Genomic DNA, 18,260 nt, shown 5'->3' with positions numbered 1-18,260 from the left:
TGTGGCAGCCCTGGAGATAGAAGGATGCCTCTTTGAAGCTCAATGAAGCCTGGCAGTTGAGACAGGCGGAACATTTTGGGAGAAGCAAGAACATTTCGAAAAGAGGCCCACCACTTCTGAAAGTAGCTTTTTCTGACCTGCGTAGTAGGAAATTTCAACATAGTTGAACTTTTCTGCATAGTTTGTTGCTTCAGCCTACCTAGTAGAAAATGTCAACAACCTTTTTCTGCATAGTTTGGTGCTCCAACCTACCTGGTAGGAAATTTCAACAATTTTCTGCATAGTTTTTTGCTTCAGCCTACCTAATAGAAAATGTCAACAACCTTTTTCTGCATAGTTCAGTGCTCCAACCTACCTGGTAGAAAATTTCAACAACCCTTTTCTGTATAGTTTGGAGCTTCAACAGAGGTATGTTGCAAAACACTTTCAATGGCTAAAAGTCATAATAACTCTCTTCTGTCTCTGGGACTGGAGACAACTTCTGAGCACAACAAGTTGCAGGAGAAAATAGGAGCAAGGTGATGCAGCATTTGTGTTTTGGATTTCCCAGGGACCCCTTTTGCTTTGGCCCTGAGCATGCGGCCCCCGAGAGTACCTCCCAAATGCAATCTGGTCCTTGGGTGGAAAAGGTTCAACACCCTGTTGTAAAAGCACCAAGCAAATGATGAAGAGCAAAAGCAGCCCCAAAGCAGTGGGAAGGGCTTGCGTGTGTGAACACCGGTGAAGGTTATGACATTCTTTCTTCTTTTAGGAAAAGTATTCTATGCCTCCAGCCCGGGCCGGCTGACGTTTTCCATGGCCCAGAAGTACTGCTTGAGTCGTGGGGCCCAGCTGGCCACGACGGGACAGCTGCACCTTGCCTGGAGGGAAGGGCTGGACCAGTGCGACCCGGGCTGGCTTGCCGATGGAAGCGTACGATACCCAATCCAAAACCCTCGGAAGAAGTGTGGGGGAGAGGAGCCTGGGGTGAGGACTGCCTATCAGTTTCCGAACCGAACAGGCTTCCCAGATCCAGCGTCGAAGTTTGATGCCTACTGCTACAAAGGTTAGGAAAACCTCCCAGCCACTCGGGAATGGGCACACAAACTGACACCCCCCCCCACCCCGGTTCCTGTGTCTTTGGAGCCATGTTATCAGGGAGACTGGGATTTTCTGGGAGGGAATCAGAAGGACAGGTCTGGTTCTTAAAAGCATTGCTCAAACTTGAACTTCTCCCTGGATTTCCACATTTGAAATTTTGGGGGTGGAGGTGTTACAATGCGGAACAGATCCCTTTCCCTGCTTTCATTTTCTCCCAACGATTCCCAGCCCTTGAATGTGGCTTGCTATTTTGGCAGAACCCAGCACTGGTTTCTCAGAGGCATCCAGGCTGACCCTCATTGGAAGCAGGAAACCAGGCTGAACAGAATTTACTCCAGCCCAGCAAGGCTAATTTGGAGTTTTATTTTGAACCGTGACATGAAGAAGATGCGCTTTTGGCCAAAGGGCCAAAGGCCACTTGCGGGGAGCTCTCAGGGTATTCTGGTGGAGTGAAGGGAACAAGAGGCAGGAGCAAAAGACCAGCTGCACTGATATATTTTAGCTTAAAGCAGCTGCTGCTACTGAATAATCCTTTGGAGAAGCATTTCAACCTTTAGAAGGTGGTGTGGGAAACTACTAAAGCCAGGAGCCCACCAAATAAGCAATGGTATCCTAGATCCAATAAATCCAGAACTTTCCCTAGATGTAAACCTGACAAAAGAATCCAAAGAATCGTGTATTAGCAATTCATCGAAGCAAACGCTGGACAATTTGAAAAGGGGTCACCGTGACCAAAACCTGAGGGGATGAAGGGCTTTTCTGTCTCCAAGCAGAGATTTTGGCAGCCTATTTGGGGACTCCCCCTTGCTAGGGGCATGTAGATTGTGTTCAGTCTATTCCATCTGCATTTCGTGGATCCATTCACAATTGTGCAGATTTTTGCTTGTCCCAATGCACAAAACCTTCTGCCCAATCCACAAGGGGCAAATGCATTTTTCCTTTCATTTTGTCCTTAAGTTTTCACATTTTCAGATCCTAGTCCTCATGCTTCTGAATCAAGGGCCAATTAAAATAGGAATGCAAGATGTTCATGGTTTTCCTTACCTGCTATTTTTTGTTTTTGGGCTGGTGTTTTTTAATGAAACGATAGCATTTTAAAGTCACAGCACTCCAAAGAACAGGATGGCTTTTTGCCCTGCTTAATGGGAGTGCTTTCGAATCCCACAGAGTGTATGCACTGCCTTTCATCCACCCCAAATAATTCATTGGGATAACAGCCAAGAAGAGAGTTTGCAAACATAAAAACTGGGATTTATGACTGTCTCTCTGCTCACAATCTGGCCCAGGCTCAGCCAGGTCCCTGTTGTACAAGTGGTACTCGAGTACAGACACTTTGTATTATTAAAAGGAAGTGAGCTTGCAACGTGGCTGCTTACTCTTTTGCACCGGCAACAGCTTCATAAATTACCTGATGTTCGTAAAGGATGCTCTAGCCGCTTTGCCTGACAGGAGGAAAATTGAATCCCAGGCCACTGGCGGGTTGCAGCTCAGAGCACCCAGACTGATTAAATCCCCTTAAATCACAGCACCTTGAGAGGAGATGGTGGAGGAGGGTCGGGGCGGGAGAGTTCTTGCAGGGCATTGCTAAAGGAAAATTGCTGGCTCCCTGCCTTTGTTGGGGGGTGGGGGTCTGCATGTCCTATTTTGCAGAAAACAGTCCTCTCTTGCAAAGGCCGCCTCTTTTAACACGAGCTGGCTGCTGAAGTCCAACTTCCAGATCCGGAAGCAGTGGGGAAACTGTAGCAAGCTGTTGAAGGCCTGTCGACCCAGGAGAAAGCAGGCAGTGACATTCCCATGTAATACTGGGCCCTGGTCTTGATTTTAGACTGGAGAGACCTCAGCTGGCCAGCTGTTTTACTTTGCTTTTGAACTGCACAGCTTAAGCTCTCTCTCTTCTCTGCCCCTCACCAGCCACCGTTCCAACTGCTCCTCCATTTCTGATGGGTGTGTGAGACAGAAGTGTTTGCCAATCCTAATTTAAAGGGAGAAGTATCATAATCTCAGGGACAGAAGCATCTTTGCTTCTGCTGAAGATGCTTAAACGGCACCAGGAAGGGTCACTTCGCCTTATTCCCCGCCCTATCTCATCGCAGGCTGTTCATTCTCTCCTTCTCCCTGGCTTCTCCCGGCAGAAAACCGAGGCAGGAGCAAGACCTGTCTTCCCTTCCCCACTGCAATCACAACTACTTTTGCCATCTTTGGGGGAGGTGGGGCATCTAAACCAGAAAAAAAGCTGCAGAGAGCCAAGACTGGCTGAGGATCATGGGAAGGACGGTGGGAAGGTGTTATGGGAGTGTCAGTAACCCCGTGGTTGAGTGCAGGTGTTGCATATTAAGTCACAGGTGTTGCCCCTGCTGACACCTGCACAGGTGTAAATTGAGGCTCACAAATTCCACCCCCACGTTAAAAACAGGTGTCAAGCCTGCCAAGGGCCCTACTTTGCCCAAGGGCCTGGGCTACATCAGTGGCACATAACCGCAGATCTGGGGCCAAACGCAGGACTGGAAGAAGTCCTTGTCCCTTTTTCCGCAACACTAATTGGCTCATTTCCTGGCTTTTGTGCAGTTCTCTGCCTACATTCTAAGCAATTAACATGCTTTTCCAAAGCCTTAGCAACAGGCATGAAGATCTCACAGTGAATACGTGTTGGCATTTATGGTTATTATTTAATTGAGATAATTTTCATTCCACTTTTGGCCAAAAGGGCTCCTAAAGCAGCATTAGTGAAAGAAAAAGCTGTTGTTGCTTTCAAGGGAAGCGAGAGCAGAGAGGAAAATTAAAGGGACCTTCAGCAGCAATGATGAAATGGCCCTGCACCCCCCCCACGCCCACTCACTGGTGTCTCTACAGCCTGCTGGGAAGCAAAAAGGGTGTAAGGTTCTAGTCCTCATGAGTCTGAATAAAGGGTTGATTAAACTAGAAGTGTAGGAAGCTACCTTGCATGGTCCCAGACTGGTGATCCATCAAACTTGGGCTTGTTATCGTGGATGGAGCTCAGCTTGGATAGCAGCTCAGTCGGATCCAGAAAAGCAATTATTTCCTGAACCCCTCAGGTGCTGGAAAGTTTGACCCAGGCAGCCCCAATCTTGCTCCCATTCCAGAAATGTTGACAAATCCTGACAGGGAGTTATTTCACAGGCTCTGTGGTGAAGCCCCTGGGCTGCAAATCTCTCTCCTCTTCTCGTTACAGCCAAGAAAGAAGGTGGCGTGATGTCAGGGGAAGGCCCTACCCGGGTGGTCCACGAGCCCACGGACCTGTTCCCAGAGGGAAGCCACGATTCGGGGATCGAGAACGTCTTGGTGGAGCACGAGTCTGAGCTGCCCTTGCTGACTCAGAAGGAGCACCTCCCCAAGGAGGCCGACGAGTCGGTCATGTCGGGGGACTCCAAGGAGTTCTCCCGGGACCCGTACAGCCCCTTGCACAAGCCTTCCGTGCCACTGCTGGAAGAGGATGAGCAACTCCAGCTGGTGACAGAAATGTGGGCGGAGCAGACGGCCATCCCCCAAGGGCCCCTTTCGGCCGGCGGAGAGAACGGCGCCTCTCCGGAAGCACCCAGCGTCTCCGTTCTCAGCACCCCAGATGAGGAACTGAGGCTGCAGATGGTTGACCAGAACCCCCCAGGGGAGCCAAAGGCTACAGGCGCTGCCAAAGTCAACATCACCGAAGAGTTGCCCATGGCTGGCCAGACGCTCGGCCTGCTCCCCCTTGCAGGGGACTTTGAAGATGACCAGGGGATCACCCATGCTGTGACCTGGCCACCTGGGACCCCTCACCGTAGGTTGGGCCTCGAAGAGACCGTGCCACCCGCCCCCCCACAGCCTTCTCAGACCCCCATCCCGAAGGGACATCCTGCCACAAGCAGCTTAGTCCTTGACCTGACTCACCCTCCTTCCACCGTGCCCACCCCCCCGTTGGCTGGAACCCCCAGATCGTCCCGCAAGAGCGTTTACATGGGTTTGAACGGGCGCTATTTCCAGCAGTGGAGAGAGGAAGAGCTGGGCGGAGGTGCAGAAGCGATCCCAAGCCCAACCTCGCCAGTGGCCCTGCCTGCCTTGGCTTTGGCGGCGCACAAGATGGCGGACAATTCCATCGAGGCCTCTGCTAGGATGGATCCGAGCCCCGCATCTGCCCAGGGAGGCGGAGTGAGCTACACGCTCTCTAACGAAGTGGAAGGGAACCGTAAGTCAGTGTGGGGAGACTGTGTTATTTCACTGTATGTGTGGGGCATTTCACCCCGGGCAATAGAGTTGTGGGCTTACCTGGTGGCAGGCAAAGTTGTGTTGTGTCCAGAACTGCACAAGTTGTCTGCCACTGAAATATCACCCCGTGCCTTGGAGTGGCGCTGCCACAGTGGGAAATGTCATTGGTGTCTTGATGGAATTGCCCTGTGGTGCTCAGAGCCTGGGGCCGAAGAGGAAAACAAAGCCAGGCAAAGGACAGTGCACTTCTGTGGTCGGACCTTGTGGTACCCTGGCATCTGCCCAACTATGCTGGGCGCCAGCACCAGCTGGGATCACAACGTTCACTTTGGTGTGATGTCTACTCCTGCCTTGTTCTGAGTGACTCTTAGAACAGAAGTGCAGAGAGGTTGCGAGGGGTGGGGTCTAAGCCCAGCCAACTTAACAAACCATGGCGAACAACTCAGAGTTCACAACTCAACAACAACCTGTGGGTTGCTTGTGATGAACAAGCAACGGCTTGTTAGCACAGCTGCGTTCAGACAATACGCTAACCCACTTTTCAGCAAGAACCCATAAATCAACTGCCCATTGTGCTCCAAGCAGTGCCCCTTCTCATAGCTTGCTGTACTTTGCAGGGTTGTTGTGAAGGCAGAGCTGGGCTACCCCGAATCTGGTTGCATATATTTCCTGTAAATATTTCAGGAAGGCAATTCAAATGTGCTTACGAAGACTTAGTGTTTAAATGGAAGAAAGGACTAGATTTCTATTAGCCTTCCAATGTGCATCCCATAATAGCAGAGATTCCCCTTTTTTCCACTGCATCTCCCTCTGCCCTCAGGCTGCTGAGGCACCCTAATCTTTCCTCTGTCCTCCTCACCCCCCACCCCATCCCAAACTCGGCAGGTCGCCTCTGCCATCAGAACTCCAGGCGGAGGGGGAGGAGTGGCCATTTTTAATGCCAATTAGCAAAGAGATGCTGTTATTTTGCAAATATGCATAATTTCAACACTTAGCACTGCGCATGGAGTTCGGCAAGGCATTGCCGGAGGGCTGTGCTGGAATTACGAAAAACCAACTTTGCAATTACAAAAAACCAGCTGGAATTACAAAAAACCAGCTTAGCCTTAGCAGCTCCCTGCTGGGTGGGAGAAAAATTTTGCAGGATCAGGGTGGCAAAAACAGAGTGCCAACTATCCCGCAAGGCGGTCTGGCCCTCAGCGCTTCTCTCTCATGTACGGAAGGGGTGGTGTGCCACCCCCCTGGCCTTCTGCCTGAATTGCGAAGTCTGTAGCTTATTAAGATGAGCTGACAATACCAGAGCAAGGAACTGGCCAAAGGCAGCTTGGTGGTTACGCTGTTGGACTTTAATGGGGAGATTCAGGATTGCACAAGAAAGGAAAGCGGGGAGCGGGCATTGGCTCTTGGCCTGAAGCAATAAAAGTTCGGCTTGACCTGAGCAAAGCTACTAAAAGGGATTCCAATGGTGTCTGTGGCTTCTCTGTGTGTTCCCGGTGGCTGTCATTTCACTCCATCGCGTATCTTCCCGCATCGCTTTCCCCTTCTTCTTCCAGGCTGGCAGCCAATGGAGGGTCGGATTTCTGATCGCCATGGAAACTACTACTGTGGTACCCACTGGCATCGCTTTCCCATCCAACTCCTTGGCTCCCAAGTTTGTTTCTTTCTGGACCTTTCAGGCTATTCACACACGCATGTGCATGCACACAGGTCAAACGTCCCCAGCAGCACAGAACTCCTGCTAACAAAGAGGCGGTTGCTGTGGCAACCAGTCCAAGATGCCCCCTGCCATGCTCTGTCGAGGCCATCCCTTTGGCGCGCTGGCTTGCCCTCACTCTCCTGCTTTTATTTTTTAATATTTATTTATCTATGTGGCTGCAGCGCTTATGAACAGCCAGAGAACTGGACTGCAGGAGCAGGGACTAAAGAGAATTTAATGGGAAACAGCAGTGGATGTGAGGTATTTTTGTTTTTTAAGGGTTGAAAGGCTTATGTGCATTGTGCACCGAGGACACTGGATCTGACCCTAAATCTTTGTGTTGGGGCATGCACATGCCCCAGTTCTGTAGGAAAGGGATGCAGGTAGAGTTGAATTCCTTTAAAATCATAGCTGCCTGCAAAATGAAATTCGCTTTTGGATTTCTCCTGGAGAACTGCAGGGTGCACTTGACAAAAGAAGATGAGGTTTAATTATTACTTTATTGTTGTTTTATTATTCTCTAGTGGGTTGTTTAATTAAGAAAATTAAAAGAAAAGTCAAGTGCGCTGTTTTTCAGTTTTTCACTCCCCTACCCTACATCACACGGGCTTCAGGAACCACTGTGACATTAGCCAGTGTTCTCATATTCACGCATTTGTAGTCAGTTGTGACCTTCCTCTATAGTTCTCTTACTGCTTGCAACAACCCTGCAAGGTTGCCCAGTCTGAAAAAGTCATGACTGGTCCAATAAGCTGTGTGGCTGATTGGGAACTTAAACCTGGGTTTCCCCCAGTCCTCTGTGACTGTCTAATGCCATGAGGATATAAATTCCTGCTAGGCCAGAACGCGGTCCAATTAGATCAGTGTTCAGTTCACACAGTGGCCAGCCCATGGGAAGCAGGGTCTTCTCAGTGCTTGCCCCAAAACCCCAGAATGTCCTGCCAGGAGAGATACATCAGATATTCCAGACTGCTACCTTCAAGTGGGAGTTAAAGATGTACGTCTTAATCTTGTAACCCATTCAGGGAGCCCTTCTGCCTAGTGATGCAGAATAAAAGTCCATTAAATAAAATAAATAACAGGCCTTCCCAAATTAGCTTTCTTTAATATGCTTGGGGTTTCTTTGTCTAAATTTAAATTATTGTTGGTTTTAATCTCTTGTACACTACTCAGAGCCTATGGGAAGGGGGTGGTATATGAAAACAAAAATGGAGATGATGGAAGTCCATCAGGACTAGCAGCCACAGAGCACCTGCTGCTTCATCAATGCATCCTGTCCCCTCAGACATCTTGTGGCAGTGAGTTCCGTAGTTCAGCTCTGCGCCACATTAGAAGATCCTTCTTTGGATCTGTCCTGAATCTCCCCCCAACCAGCTTCGAGGGGTGGTTTCTAGTATTAGAGGGAAAACAAGGTCTCTCTCCCCACTTTCTCTCTAGCAAGCATGGCTTTGCATATCTCCTAGTAGACCTTTTTTCTCACCTAGAAAGCATACCCAATAAGGAACTCGCTTCAGCCCTCGATCATCTGGACTGTCACTTTCTGTACCCCTTCCAGCTCCACAAGACCCTTCAAACATGTTCCGATCAAAACTGTCTGTGTGATATGCCAGAGTGCCCATTAACTCACTGCCTTTCCTCGCAGGGTTGTCCGCACTTGAGCATCGAGACCAGCAAGAGATCATGCTAACTCCTTCCCAGCCTTGGAAAGACACGACTGCTAAGCAAGCCAGCCCCATCCGGCACATCCCGTCCACACCGGACAGCCCGGAGAGGACCACCCCTGCCGAGCATCCAGGGGCTTCCTTATTTCCCACGATGAACGGGCTGCCTCGGTCTCCCGGGGTTGCCGTGACAACAGCGGGAGGCCTAGAAGCCGCTCCCGGAGGGACTGATGTCCGAGGTGACCATCCCCAGACCACCGAGAGCGGGGAGGGCTTCTCGGGCAACGGGGACATGACTCCGGCAGTCCTGCGGGAGCTTCGTGCCGACGAGGCCAGCGGGGAACCCGAAAGCCGCTTTCGGGAGAGCCAGGCTGAGGCTGTGAGCTTCGTGCAGGCCCCCCCAGGGCTTCGTCTGGAGGCCGAGCCCCACCTGCCAGAGGCCACTCCGCGACAGAGAGAGCGCCACGTTCTGCATTTCACGGAGCAGGAGGGGGCGACAAGCATCCGCGGTGTGGCTGAGGAAGACGCTGTCCCGGAACGGTGGGCTGAGCTGAGGGACCATGGACCGGTCACCCTCGCCCCCAAGGAACTGCTGTCCTCGACAGTCGGTGCCTTGCACCCACAGGCAGCTCAGCTCCAGTCCGGAGAGGATGACCCCCGGCTGCCAATCGGTGGCAGGCACGGTGGCGGGGCAGGCCATGGCACAGCCGGGCCCGAGGAAAAGCCAGATGTGGCACCCACGGGCGAATCCATGCCAACCAAGCTCGGGGACCCCCTGGAGCCACAGGGCGTCTGGGAGGTGGCCACTCGGACTACAGAGGGCCACGGGGTCTCCCAGCGTCACCGTGGGGAGACCACACTCCCTGAAGCCAGCAGCACAGTGGGAGGTGGCCCCTGGGAAGACAGGGGCACACCTTGGCCCCCCACCTACAGCACAGCTGGTCCGGCAACCCCTCCGTGGCCGTTCCTGGCCAAGGCCAAGACAGAAGCGGAGCCGTGGAGGTGGCAGGAACAGGTCTCTCTTTCGCCCTCCCAGAGCACGTTGGATTCAGCACACCTGCAGCCACAACCTGTCGAGTCTGGAATCTGGCTTCCCATGCCGAGCACCGGGCCCTCCTTCCCGCCCAGCGAGGGTGCCCAGCAGGATGACAGAGGGCACCTCCCCACTGCTGCAAGGGGGCCTCTCCCCATGGAGACCGACAGCGGGAGTGGAGAGGAGAAAGGAGAGGTGCTGGCAGTCGGAGGGGGCGATGGCCTGGCATGGATGGAGGAAGCCAACGCCAGCTTGCTCGGTAGGCACCCGGTTCTTGGGATGGGGGGGGGGGGCCTTTGGAACATTTGTAGACCAAATGGGAATTCACTCCCCAAAGAGGTCCGCCTGGCACCGTCATTACTCGTTTTTCGGTGCCAGGTAAAGACCTTTTTATTTAAACATCATCTTAATTGTTAAAATATATGATCTGGCCAGGGCAACTTCTTCTTCCTTCTCTTTTCTCCTCCTATATTCTTTATTTACTTATTTTATACTGTTAATTTTAATTTTATATTATTATGTTTGTATCTCAGTGTATTTTTTGTATTTAGTGGTAATTTATTATGTTCTATTGTATTTCAATGTATTTTATTGTGTTGTAAGCCGCCCCGAGGCTTCGGCAAGGGGCGGCATAGAAATGTTATAATAATAGTAGTAGTAGTAGTAGTAATAATAATAATAATAATAATAATAACAACAACCTTCAGCACCTCTTGGCCCCTCAGGTGCTTATGGCACGCCATCCCAAAGCCCCCTGGGTACTGGTGCACCTGTATACCAGGTGCGAAGAACCTCTTCCAGCCCAAGGACCGGATTCCATTCTGGAAAATCTCTCTGAGGCCACATTCTAGTGATGGCCAGGGCTAGAAGTGTCTTTTCATTGCAAGCTTTCATGGCCAGGTATTTAACCCGTAGCAGAGGCATTTCAACCTCTTAGCAAGGAAGAGGGAAAGGACAAGAGCTGGGGAGCTCTCAGCTACCCAAGGACTGGTAGCTGAGAGAAACATGCGTGCTTTTGTATATCTTTCCTTTGTGGTTTATTATTTGCTTTCTATATTGCGCTTTTATTCAGTCTCCATTGCTATATATATTTTTTTTGCTGTAATCTGCTTAGAGAGCCCTGTAGGACTAGCAATGTGGAATATAATTAAATAAGTATTAAGAAAACAAGGTGAGAGCAGGGGAAGGATTTGGAGTACAGGTTTTTCTATGCAAAGCTTTTAATCTGCTTTCACTTGTGTCACAGAATGGAAATCCAGACTTCTCTTTTAGTGATATCACCACCCTTCTGTTCCGCTTATTTTAAAACAGCACTTTTCACAACTATTTTTAGAGCAGGGGAAATGCGGTATTATTTCTCAAGGTGAACGAAAACGCTTTCCCCACTTGCTTAGCCACAAGCGCCACCTAGAGGTTGTGTGGTGGAAAAGCCAGAAAGGAAGCCATGTTGGATCTCTCTCAGATTGCAATTCTGCTACAACATACTAGCATCTTAGTGTAGAAAAACTCTCTCTGTCCCTCTCTCTCTGTCTCTCATAATGATAATTCTTGCTTTGATTTCTCTTCTCAGCCTGCTCCCCAAGGCTCTCTGCTACATTTGGGAAACGTCTAGTTTAATATTTATCATTCCCCTTGCTCGTTGTAATCACCCCATCGGTGCTCTTTGCAGGAATGGATCACACCGAGGTGCCTTTGAAGCGCCTGGGAACAGAAGAAGTGAGCAAACAGACTTTCCCTTTAAAGGGGGAAAAGCAAAAATATCAAGGCAAGAAAACCAACCTAGTTAATATTCAACAGCCTGGCGCTCTCCTCCGGCGATGAGTGTGCATGCTAGTGAGCACGCAGACAGGGAGATGGGGGATCCCAGACCTTCCAAGACCGTGGAGGAGGGCTGGCCCGGAGGGGCAGGAAAAGAAGGGAAATGCTCAGTCTCAGGATTCCCCTCCTTGCCCAGGTTGCATCAAACAGGAAGCCGGGCCTGCTCTCTGAATTTAGCTGAATTTAGACCTGTAGCACCGAGTGGGTTCCCAGCTCCAAGTCCTTTAAGACAGGGGTGGGGACGATTGTCTCTTGGGCCCTTGTGCTCGGCTTGTCTGGCCCAAGGGACAATCAGCCCATCAGGATTCCCTGACATCTTCACTGGCAGGAAGACCTTTCAGTCAAAATATGCTGACTTCATACCCCTCCACCTCCACATTGGCTCCCCTTCCATTCTCTGAATGGAATTCGGCCCTTGGGCCCGGGTTCAACAGCCGTATGGGGAAGGGGGTGGATTCCAGCTGGCCAGACCCACCAGCTGCTCCCTCCGAAGCTCCAGTGAAGCTGTTCAGCAAGGCAAGGGGAAGAGGCTCCAGAAGATATGCCGTGTTCATGGGCTGGGAGCCTCCGTCTCCTCCCCGATAGGTCCCTGCGAGCCCCCCGCCAGCAGCTTGGAGGGTGTAATCCAGATCGGGGAGTGTGTTCTAGGTGTGTGCACAGCTCTTGGAATGCGACACCACAGACCTCTCCACAGCTTGATTTCTCTCCACAAAGGCTGCGGTGGATTTTCATGGTGCAGGAACCAAGCATAGTCTTGTTTCAGAGCGACGTTTCTCCTTCATGAGGACCTGGTTGATGGCACAAGATAAAAGGACAGGGATACTGAACCGAGTAGATAACAGCCTGGCGCTCTGCAGATATGTAGGACTGCAAGTCCCGTCAGACCTGGCCAGCAAAGCCAATGCTAAGGGAGGATGGGAAGTGTAAGCCAAATATCTGTGATTTCAGAACTATTTCTTTGTTTCTTATATTTATACCCCACCCCTTTTTCTTGTGAAGACGCCAAAGCAGCTTTCGCAATCCTCCTCCTCCGCTTCATTTTCTCCTAATAACAGCCCTGTGAGGTAGGCAAGGCTGAGAGTCAGGGAGTGCCCAAACTCATCCAGTGGGCTGCATGGCTGTGCAGGGATCGTTCCTGGATCTCCTCAGTCCAACACTAGTGTGCTAGAAGATGGGGGAAGATTCTCACCGGGACTAAAGACTTGCTTCCTATTTAAACCACCCTTTAGTTAGAACCATGTGGACTGGGATCTTGCTTAATCCTTTTGTACTCAGTGGTACACATCTGGATTTGCAGGCTGGAGTTAGGGCCTAGGCTGTCCCCTTAAAAGGCCCAGGGGGAGCATGGGAAAGCCCTGGCATGCTAGCCATGAGAGCACAGAATAGTGGACAGGAAGGATCACTTAACTGGCTCAGTACACAACCGTGTGTCGATGTGCGGAGATGGCCGTCATGCCAGGGGTTTGAATCTCTTGCACTGCAAGGACAAGCTTGTGGGGAGCTCCGTCGGAGATAAAGCTGAATCCCCCCTCAGTCAGAGATAAAGCTGAATCCCCCCTCACTTCAGGCAGTGGGTAACGATGCTTCGGTTGCTCTGGTCCCTCTCTTGCAGGCCGCCAGGCAGGGGAGGGGTGGCGTGCTTCCCCAGAGGCTGCTGTAAAGAGCGCCGTTGCTAATTATATGAGGGAAGAATCCTTCTTCCATCCCCAAGCAGCCTCAGCTGTATGACAGCCAAAAGGAAAAGCGGACGCCGGGAGAATATCAATTGGCCCGTGCAACCACAGATTTATTTACTTACTTAAATTTCTACCCTGCTTTCAATCTCACTGCCAGGCAGCTGACGTAAAAGAATCAAATGCAATTAAGTGGTTCAAATGGTGCCATTAGAATGGCAATTATACGCAGATGATTTAAAAGGCCACACCAGTTAAAACTTCCCGTGGGCGATGAAAGGGAGGGGAGACATGTCTGTGTGCCCCTAAACCATGAGGAAAGCAGAAGGACAGAATTTACACTGGCCCCCAGACTTTCAAGTCGCAGCTTTTCTTGTGTTTCAAAAGAGCAAGTCCCTAGTCCTCATGGAGGTGCATGGACGATGCCTGCTGAAAATTCAAAACCCAGAGAAGTGGCTCAGTATGACTTGGGGGGGGATACGGGAGTCTTTGAGCTCAACCCCTGCCATGACCAGCATAATTAGAGTGAATTAGGCAAAATACAATTAGGCAAATATTTTCAAAGTGCATGATTTCTATGGACAGAAACCTGGACCACCTGGACACAGAATTGGTGGCCAAAAGCAAGAGCCATCTGATGTTACCCTCTCTCTTTCTTTCCCCCTTTTCTGTCCGCCAGCTGAGGAGGACCCTTGTGATAACGATCCGTGCCTACATGGAGGGACCTGTCAATCCAATGGGAGCATTTCCAGCTGCAATTGTCCACGAGGCTTCACAGGAGAGAACTGCGAAATAGGTGAGGGGGCAGGGGAGAGCAGCATCCCGAACTCATGCAGCTCGGGTGAGTGGGTGGGTTATGGTCGCTCCTGACTCTGGTCGGAACAAGCTGCTGAGAAATGACCCCTCGCTGCAGAGAAACAGAGAAATGGGAAGGGTGTAGAAAGAGAAGGCAAGGAGTCCTTGGAATAGCTGAAGAGAATCTGAAAGGAAGGCAGGAAGGTGGACGGAGATAAGAGAAAAGCAGAGAGGGAGCGGGGAAGGAAAAGTGCAGCCGCAGGTCTGAGGCCATGGACAGGAGAGGTGTGTCTGAATGGAGCCAAAAAATGCCTACATTGCAAGGTGACACAGCCTTCAAAGGCTCCATCCTTCCAAAGCCAGAGCAGACAAGCACCGTGGGCTCCTGGTATCGAGAGAGAGGCAGAACAGTTGCCCCCTTCCCTTCCTGTGGTTTTATTCACTCATATAACATTTCATTCACCTTTTTGCTTAAGCAACATCAAAACCTTCCCAAAGCGTATCGTGTGTCTTATTGCTTTGAGCCAAAAGAGACCGTTGCTCCATCCCCCCTCCACCCCGGCAGATGTTGAGCCCAGGATATGAACTCCGTTTTGGAAAAAAGGTTGGGGGCTACTTCCCGGAAATAGGCAAGACTGAAGACAAGGGAGCTTTAGAATTTGTGGGGGGTGCACAAAAGCTGGGAAAGTGTCAACAACGTACAGAAAGAAACAGAGGCCGTTTCAGCAGCTCTGGATATGTCCCTCAGGACTTTTGCACGTGGTTCTTGGTCCCCCAATTCTCATGCTTCCAGGTCAGAGACGGCCACCTCCCAGAATGCAACGCTGAAATGTGTCATCCCCCCCACCCCCCAGTCCTGCCACCCACCCACCCACCCACATAGCCCGCTCAGCAGTTCTGCATTCTCACCCAGAGAATTTTGTTCCTGCTGCCGACACACAGATGCCTCTCAGCACAGCGCACCGTCTTTCTCTCGGCTGCCTCCTCAGCATGGCTTTTGCCAACATTGGTTTTGTCAAGATTCCCAGCACAGATGGAACGAGCGATGGGCTGCAGCTTCCTGCTGCGGCTGAGCTGAGGCCTCCTCTCCGTTCTGCCCCCTCCCACAGCCCTCTTTCTGATCTTTGCCACCACACAGCCCAAACTGTGGTGTGGGGATGTATCAGCAGGACCGGCATCTGTACGAGACGCCAGCACCCACCAAACTTCCTTGGCTTTGCTGCAGCTTCATCCTGGGGCCTGCACTTAGCCACCCTTGGATAGAGAGGCAAATACCAAGCAGCCACTGAAACTCAGGGTTCAAGCTAGTTGTTGCTGTTAGTTGCCGTCCCCTTCTCCTTTTGCCATCAATTGTTCCCAGCATCAGGGTCTTCTCCAGGGAGTCCTTCCTTCTCATTAACCATTCATTGTTGTTGTTAGTCGCGAAGTCGTGTCCGACCCATTGCGTCCCACGGACAACACTCCTCCAGGCCCTCCTGCCCTCCACCATCCCCCGGAGTCCACCCAAGCTCACGCCGACTGCCCCAGTGACCCCATCCAGCCACCTCATCCTCTGCCGTCCCCTTCTTGTTTGGCCTTCCATCATTCCCAGCATCAGGCTCTTCTCCAGGGAGTCCTTCCTTCTCATTAGGTGGCCAAAGTATTTGAGTTTTGTCTTCAGGATCTGGCCTTTAAGGAGCAGTTCAAGCTAAGCAGGCAGCCAAAGGGCAGGTGCATGTTTTGCAGCTCCTGGGTTTCCAAGCAACACCGTCCCCAATTTGGGGACCCCCAGATGTGACTGCAAGTGGCAGTCCAAGAGATCTGGAAGGCCCCAAGTCGGAGAAGGTTCCCCAGTTCTTTTCTGGATTGTTGGCTAAATCACATTGACTCTGTCCACAGTTCATCAGCAGAGCATGTCCCTTTCATTTTGGACCTTGTCGAGCGATCAGGGAACTACTCTTGCTCGCTCGCTTGGATTTTAACCCCCCCCCCCCCCCGCAATCTCTTTTGAACCGCAGTCATCCATCCCATGGTGACAGAGTCTCAAATTGCTTTTGAGGTTTCATTTGTTTCCAAAATGGCTTCCTGGGGGCGCCCATGGCAGATTACTCCTTGAAAAACACAAGGAGAGAAGATTAAGGGGAGCTACGGTATCGGTCTTTCACTCTCAGAGAGACTGTCAAAAATGGTGTCGAAATCTTCCCTATTGCTCCAGAGGGCAGGCCTAAAACTGACAGATGGAAATTGCAAGGAGGTGAATTGAATCCCAGCATTAGGAGTAGCGGGGGGGACCGATCCAATACGGGGTGAGAATCTGATGGATTTTCTCGCCCCGGCCCTGAAGATTCCATTCCAGCACCTCGGCGTGGGTTACATCTCCTATGAGCCAAGCCACCTCACAGACTGCAAGCTGCTGTATTTTCGAATCCCCCTTTAAGTCCAATAAAAGCCATTTTTACAAGTTTTAAAAATGACAGGAGAAATTTTCCACCCTAAAAATATGCACACTGCAGTTTCAAGAACCTGCCTTTCAAATGGACGGTTCTTCAGCTCATCTTTCTGCGACTGCTCACCCCATGAAAGAGGTAATGCCCGTTACAGTTTAATACCTGATTTGTGATTCCCAGCACTTCCGTCAGACGGCCGAGCATGTGCGGAGCATCGGCCTGCCAGATCGCAGCAGCATTAATCTCTTGCTTCAGATGCGGTTGACTGCCACTTGTCAAAACTCAGATTTGTTCCGAAGGTTCAGCCACAGCCCCAATCATTCTGTGCCTCACACACTGCTTTCCTCACTTACCCTACAACTATTCGATTTTGAGCTGTTAAAGGAACATTTCTCTGCCCCTCAGTCTGTCCCTCTTTCTTTCCCTGTGTCCATCCAGCCATTCGCTGGACAAAAGGCAGCCTCTTGCTCCTGGATGGTGCAAAACTGAAATAAATATACAGTGGTACAAGAGGTTCGTAGTTCCAGCCCGGAAATCTGCCTCATGTGGCGCAACCCCACAAGGGTTTTGCATGCACCCCTCAAGGACTGCCAACTGCATTGTGAAAAATAAGTTCAATGACTCATTAAAGCCAGGGCGGGCATGTGCCCCCAACCCCTTTTTGCACCCCAAATGCCCCTCGCCACTGCTGCTGCCAAAATCGCCATGCAGCAAAAGAAGCAACGTCCCTTGGACTCTTTACCAGCGGAAGTGCAGTTACCCACCCTTGCACTGAAGGTTCCCGAGCAGCGCTGAGCGTTCTTCCCACCTTCTTTCCCTCCCCACCCCCACCGCAAGTATAAGGACACTCCGATAATCCGGGCTGCTGCCTCTTTAACCAGAATGTCCCAGAATTGTTCAGTGCGATTCAGCTGTAGGCCTTCACCTGGCTGCATGCTCAGTGTGGAGTACCGACTTTCTTTGCCGAAAGTCCCTAGTTCAACTCGAGTAGCACACAAAAGCTTTCCCTTCCCAGTATTTCCACTACATAACCCCCTAGGTGGTGCTGTGCAAGAGCTGAATATTGCAATTAAACGAGTGGAATAATAATTTTTCTTTCGCTTTCAATCTCCCATTTTTTTTGTTTTTGTTTTTGGTGGGATGTGGGGTGACTGGGAAAGTGCTCTTATAAAACAGAAGCCAAAGACGGCATTGTCTAAAGATCCCATAGACAAACATGAGCAAGGAACGGCAAGCACAAGATGCATGCCTCATGTAGGAAAGCTCAGGACCTTGCTTTAAATGGAACATAAACCAGAGAACCTTTCCAATAGAGAATGACTTTACAGAGGGAACTGTCATCTGTAAAAGAGGGTACACAGATGCCAGCGGCTGCCAGGTGGAGTGCAATAGCAGCCATGATCTTACGGGGCCCACGTCCAGTGTGAGTCTGCTGGGGAAAGGCCCACTTGCACCCTCTCCCTCAAGCCCCCCCCGTGTCCGTCCCTTGACAGACATTGATGACTGCTTGTCCAGCCCCTGCCAGAACGGAGGAACCTGCATAGATGAGATCAACACCTTCGTGTGTCTGTGCCTGCCCAGCTACGGCGGGAACTTGTGTGACCGAGGTAAGAACCATTTTCTGTGTCTCTTGAGAAAGGCTTCCAGGGCCAGCCCAAACACAGGGCTGAGCCTGGCTTTGGAGCAACAGAACTCCAGGAAAGCGCATTCAAGTGGGGGGGGGGGGTGGCCAAGGAAAAAGAGGGTGGGGCAACTTTCCTCCGCTGCCAGTGTGTTTTAGCTTCAAGCCCTGTTGCATTTCCTCCGGGCGAGAACGCAAGGGGACCCTCGGGGAACTTTGGCACACTGAGGCGATGGTAGACACTGGACGCCCCAGCC

The 18,260-nt window shown here is 51.0% G+C and overlaps 1 protein-coding gene across 1 annotated transcript in view; it reads left to right on the top strand.

Moving 5' to 3' along the window:
* The window catches only part of NCAN (neurocan), a 43,006-nt gene that overhangs the window by 17,821 nt on the left and 6,925 nt on the right, over window positions 1–18,260 (top strand). Inside the window, exons 5-10 of the mRNA XM_044455896.1 lie at window positions 752–1,045; window positions 4,271–5,260; window positions 6,834–6,887; window positions 8,619–9,929; window positions 13,841–13,957; window positions 17,876–17,989. Of these exons, the coding sequence (XP_044311831.1) occupies window positions 752–1,045; window positions 4,271–5,260; window positions 6,834–6,887; window positions 8,619–9,929; window positions 13,841–13,957; window positions 17,876–17,989 (2,880 nt within the window). The remainder of the gene's footprint in view (window positions 1–751; window positions 1,046–4,270; window positions 5,261–6,833; window positions 6,888–8,618; window positions 9,930–13,840; window positions 13,958–17,875; window positions 17,990–18,260) is intronic.

Source organism: Varanus komodoensis, unplaced genomic scaffold (assembly GCF_004798865.1).
Source record: "Varanus komodoensis strain SLA01 unplaced genomic scaffold, ASM479886v1 scaffold80, whole genome shotgun sequence".
NCBI lineage: Eukaryota > Metazoa > Chordata > Lepidosauria > Squamata > Varanidae > Varanus > Varanus komodoensis.
Note: the sequence above shows the minus strand (reverse complement) of the source record. Positions and strands in the feature narration are given on the sequence as shown.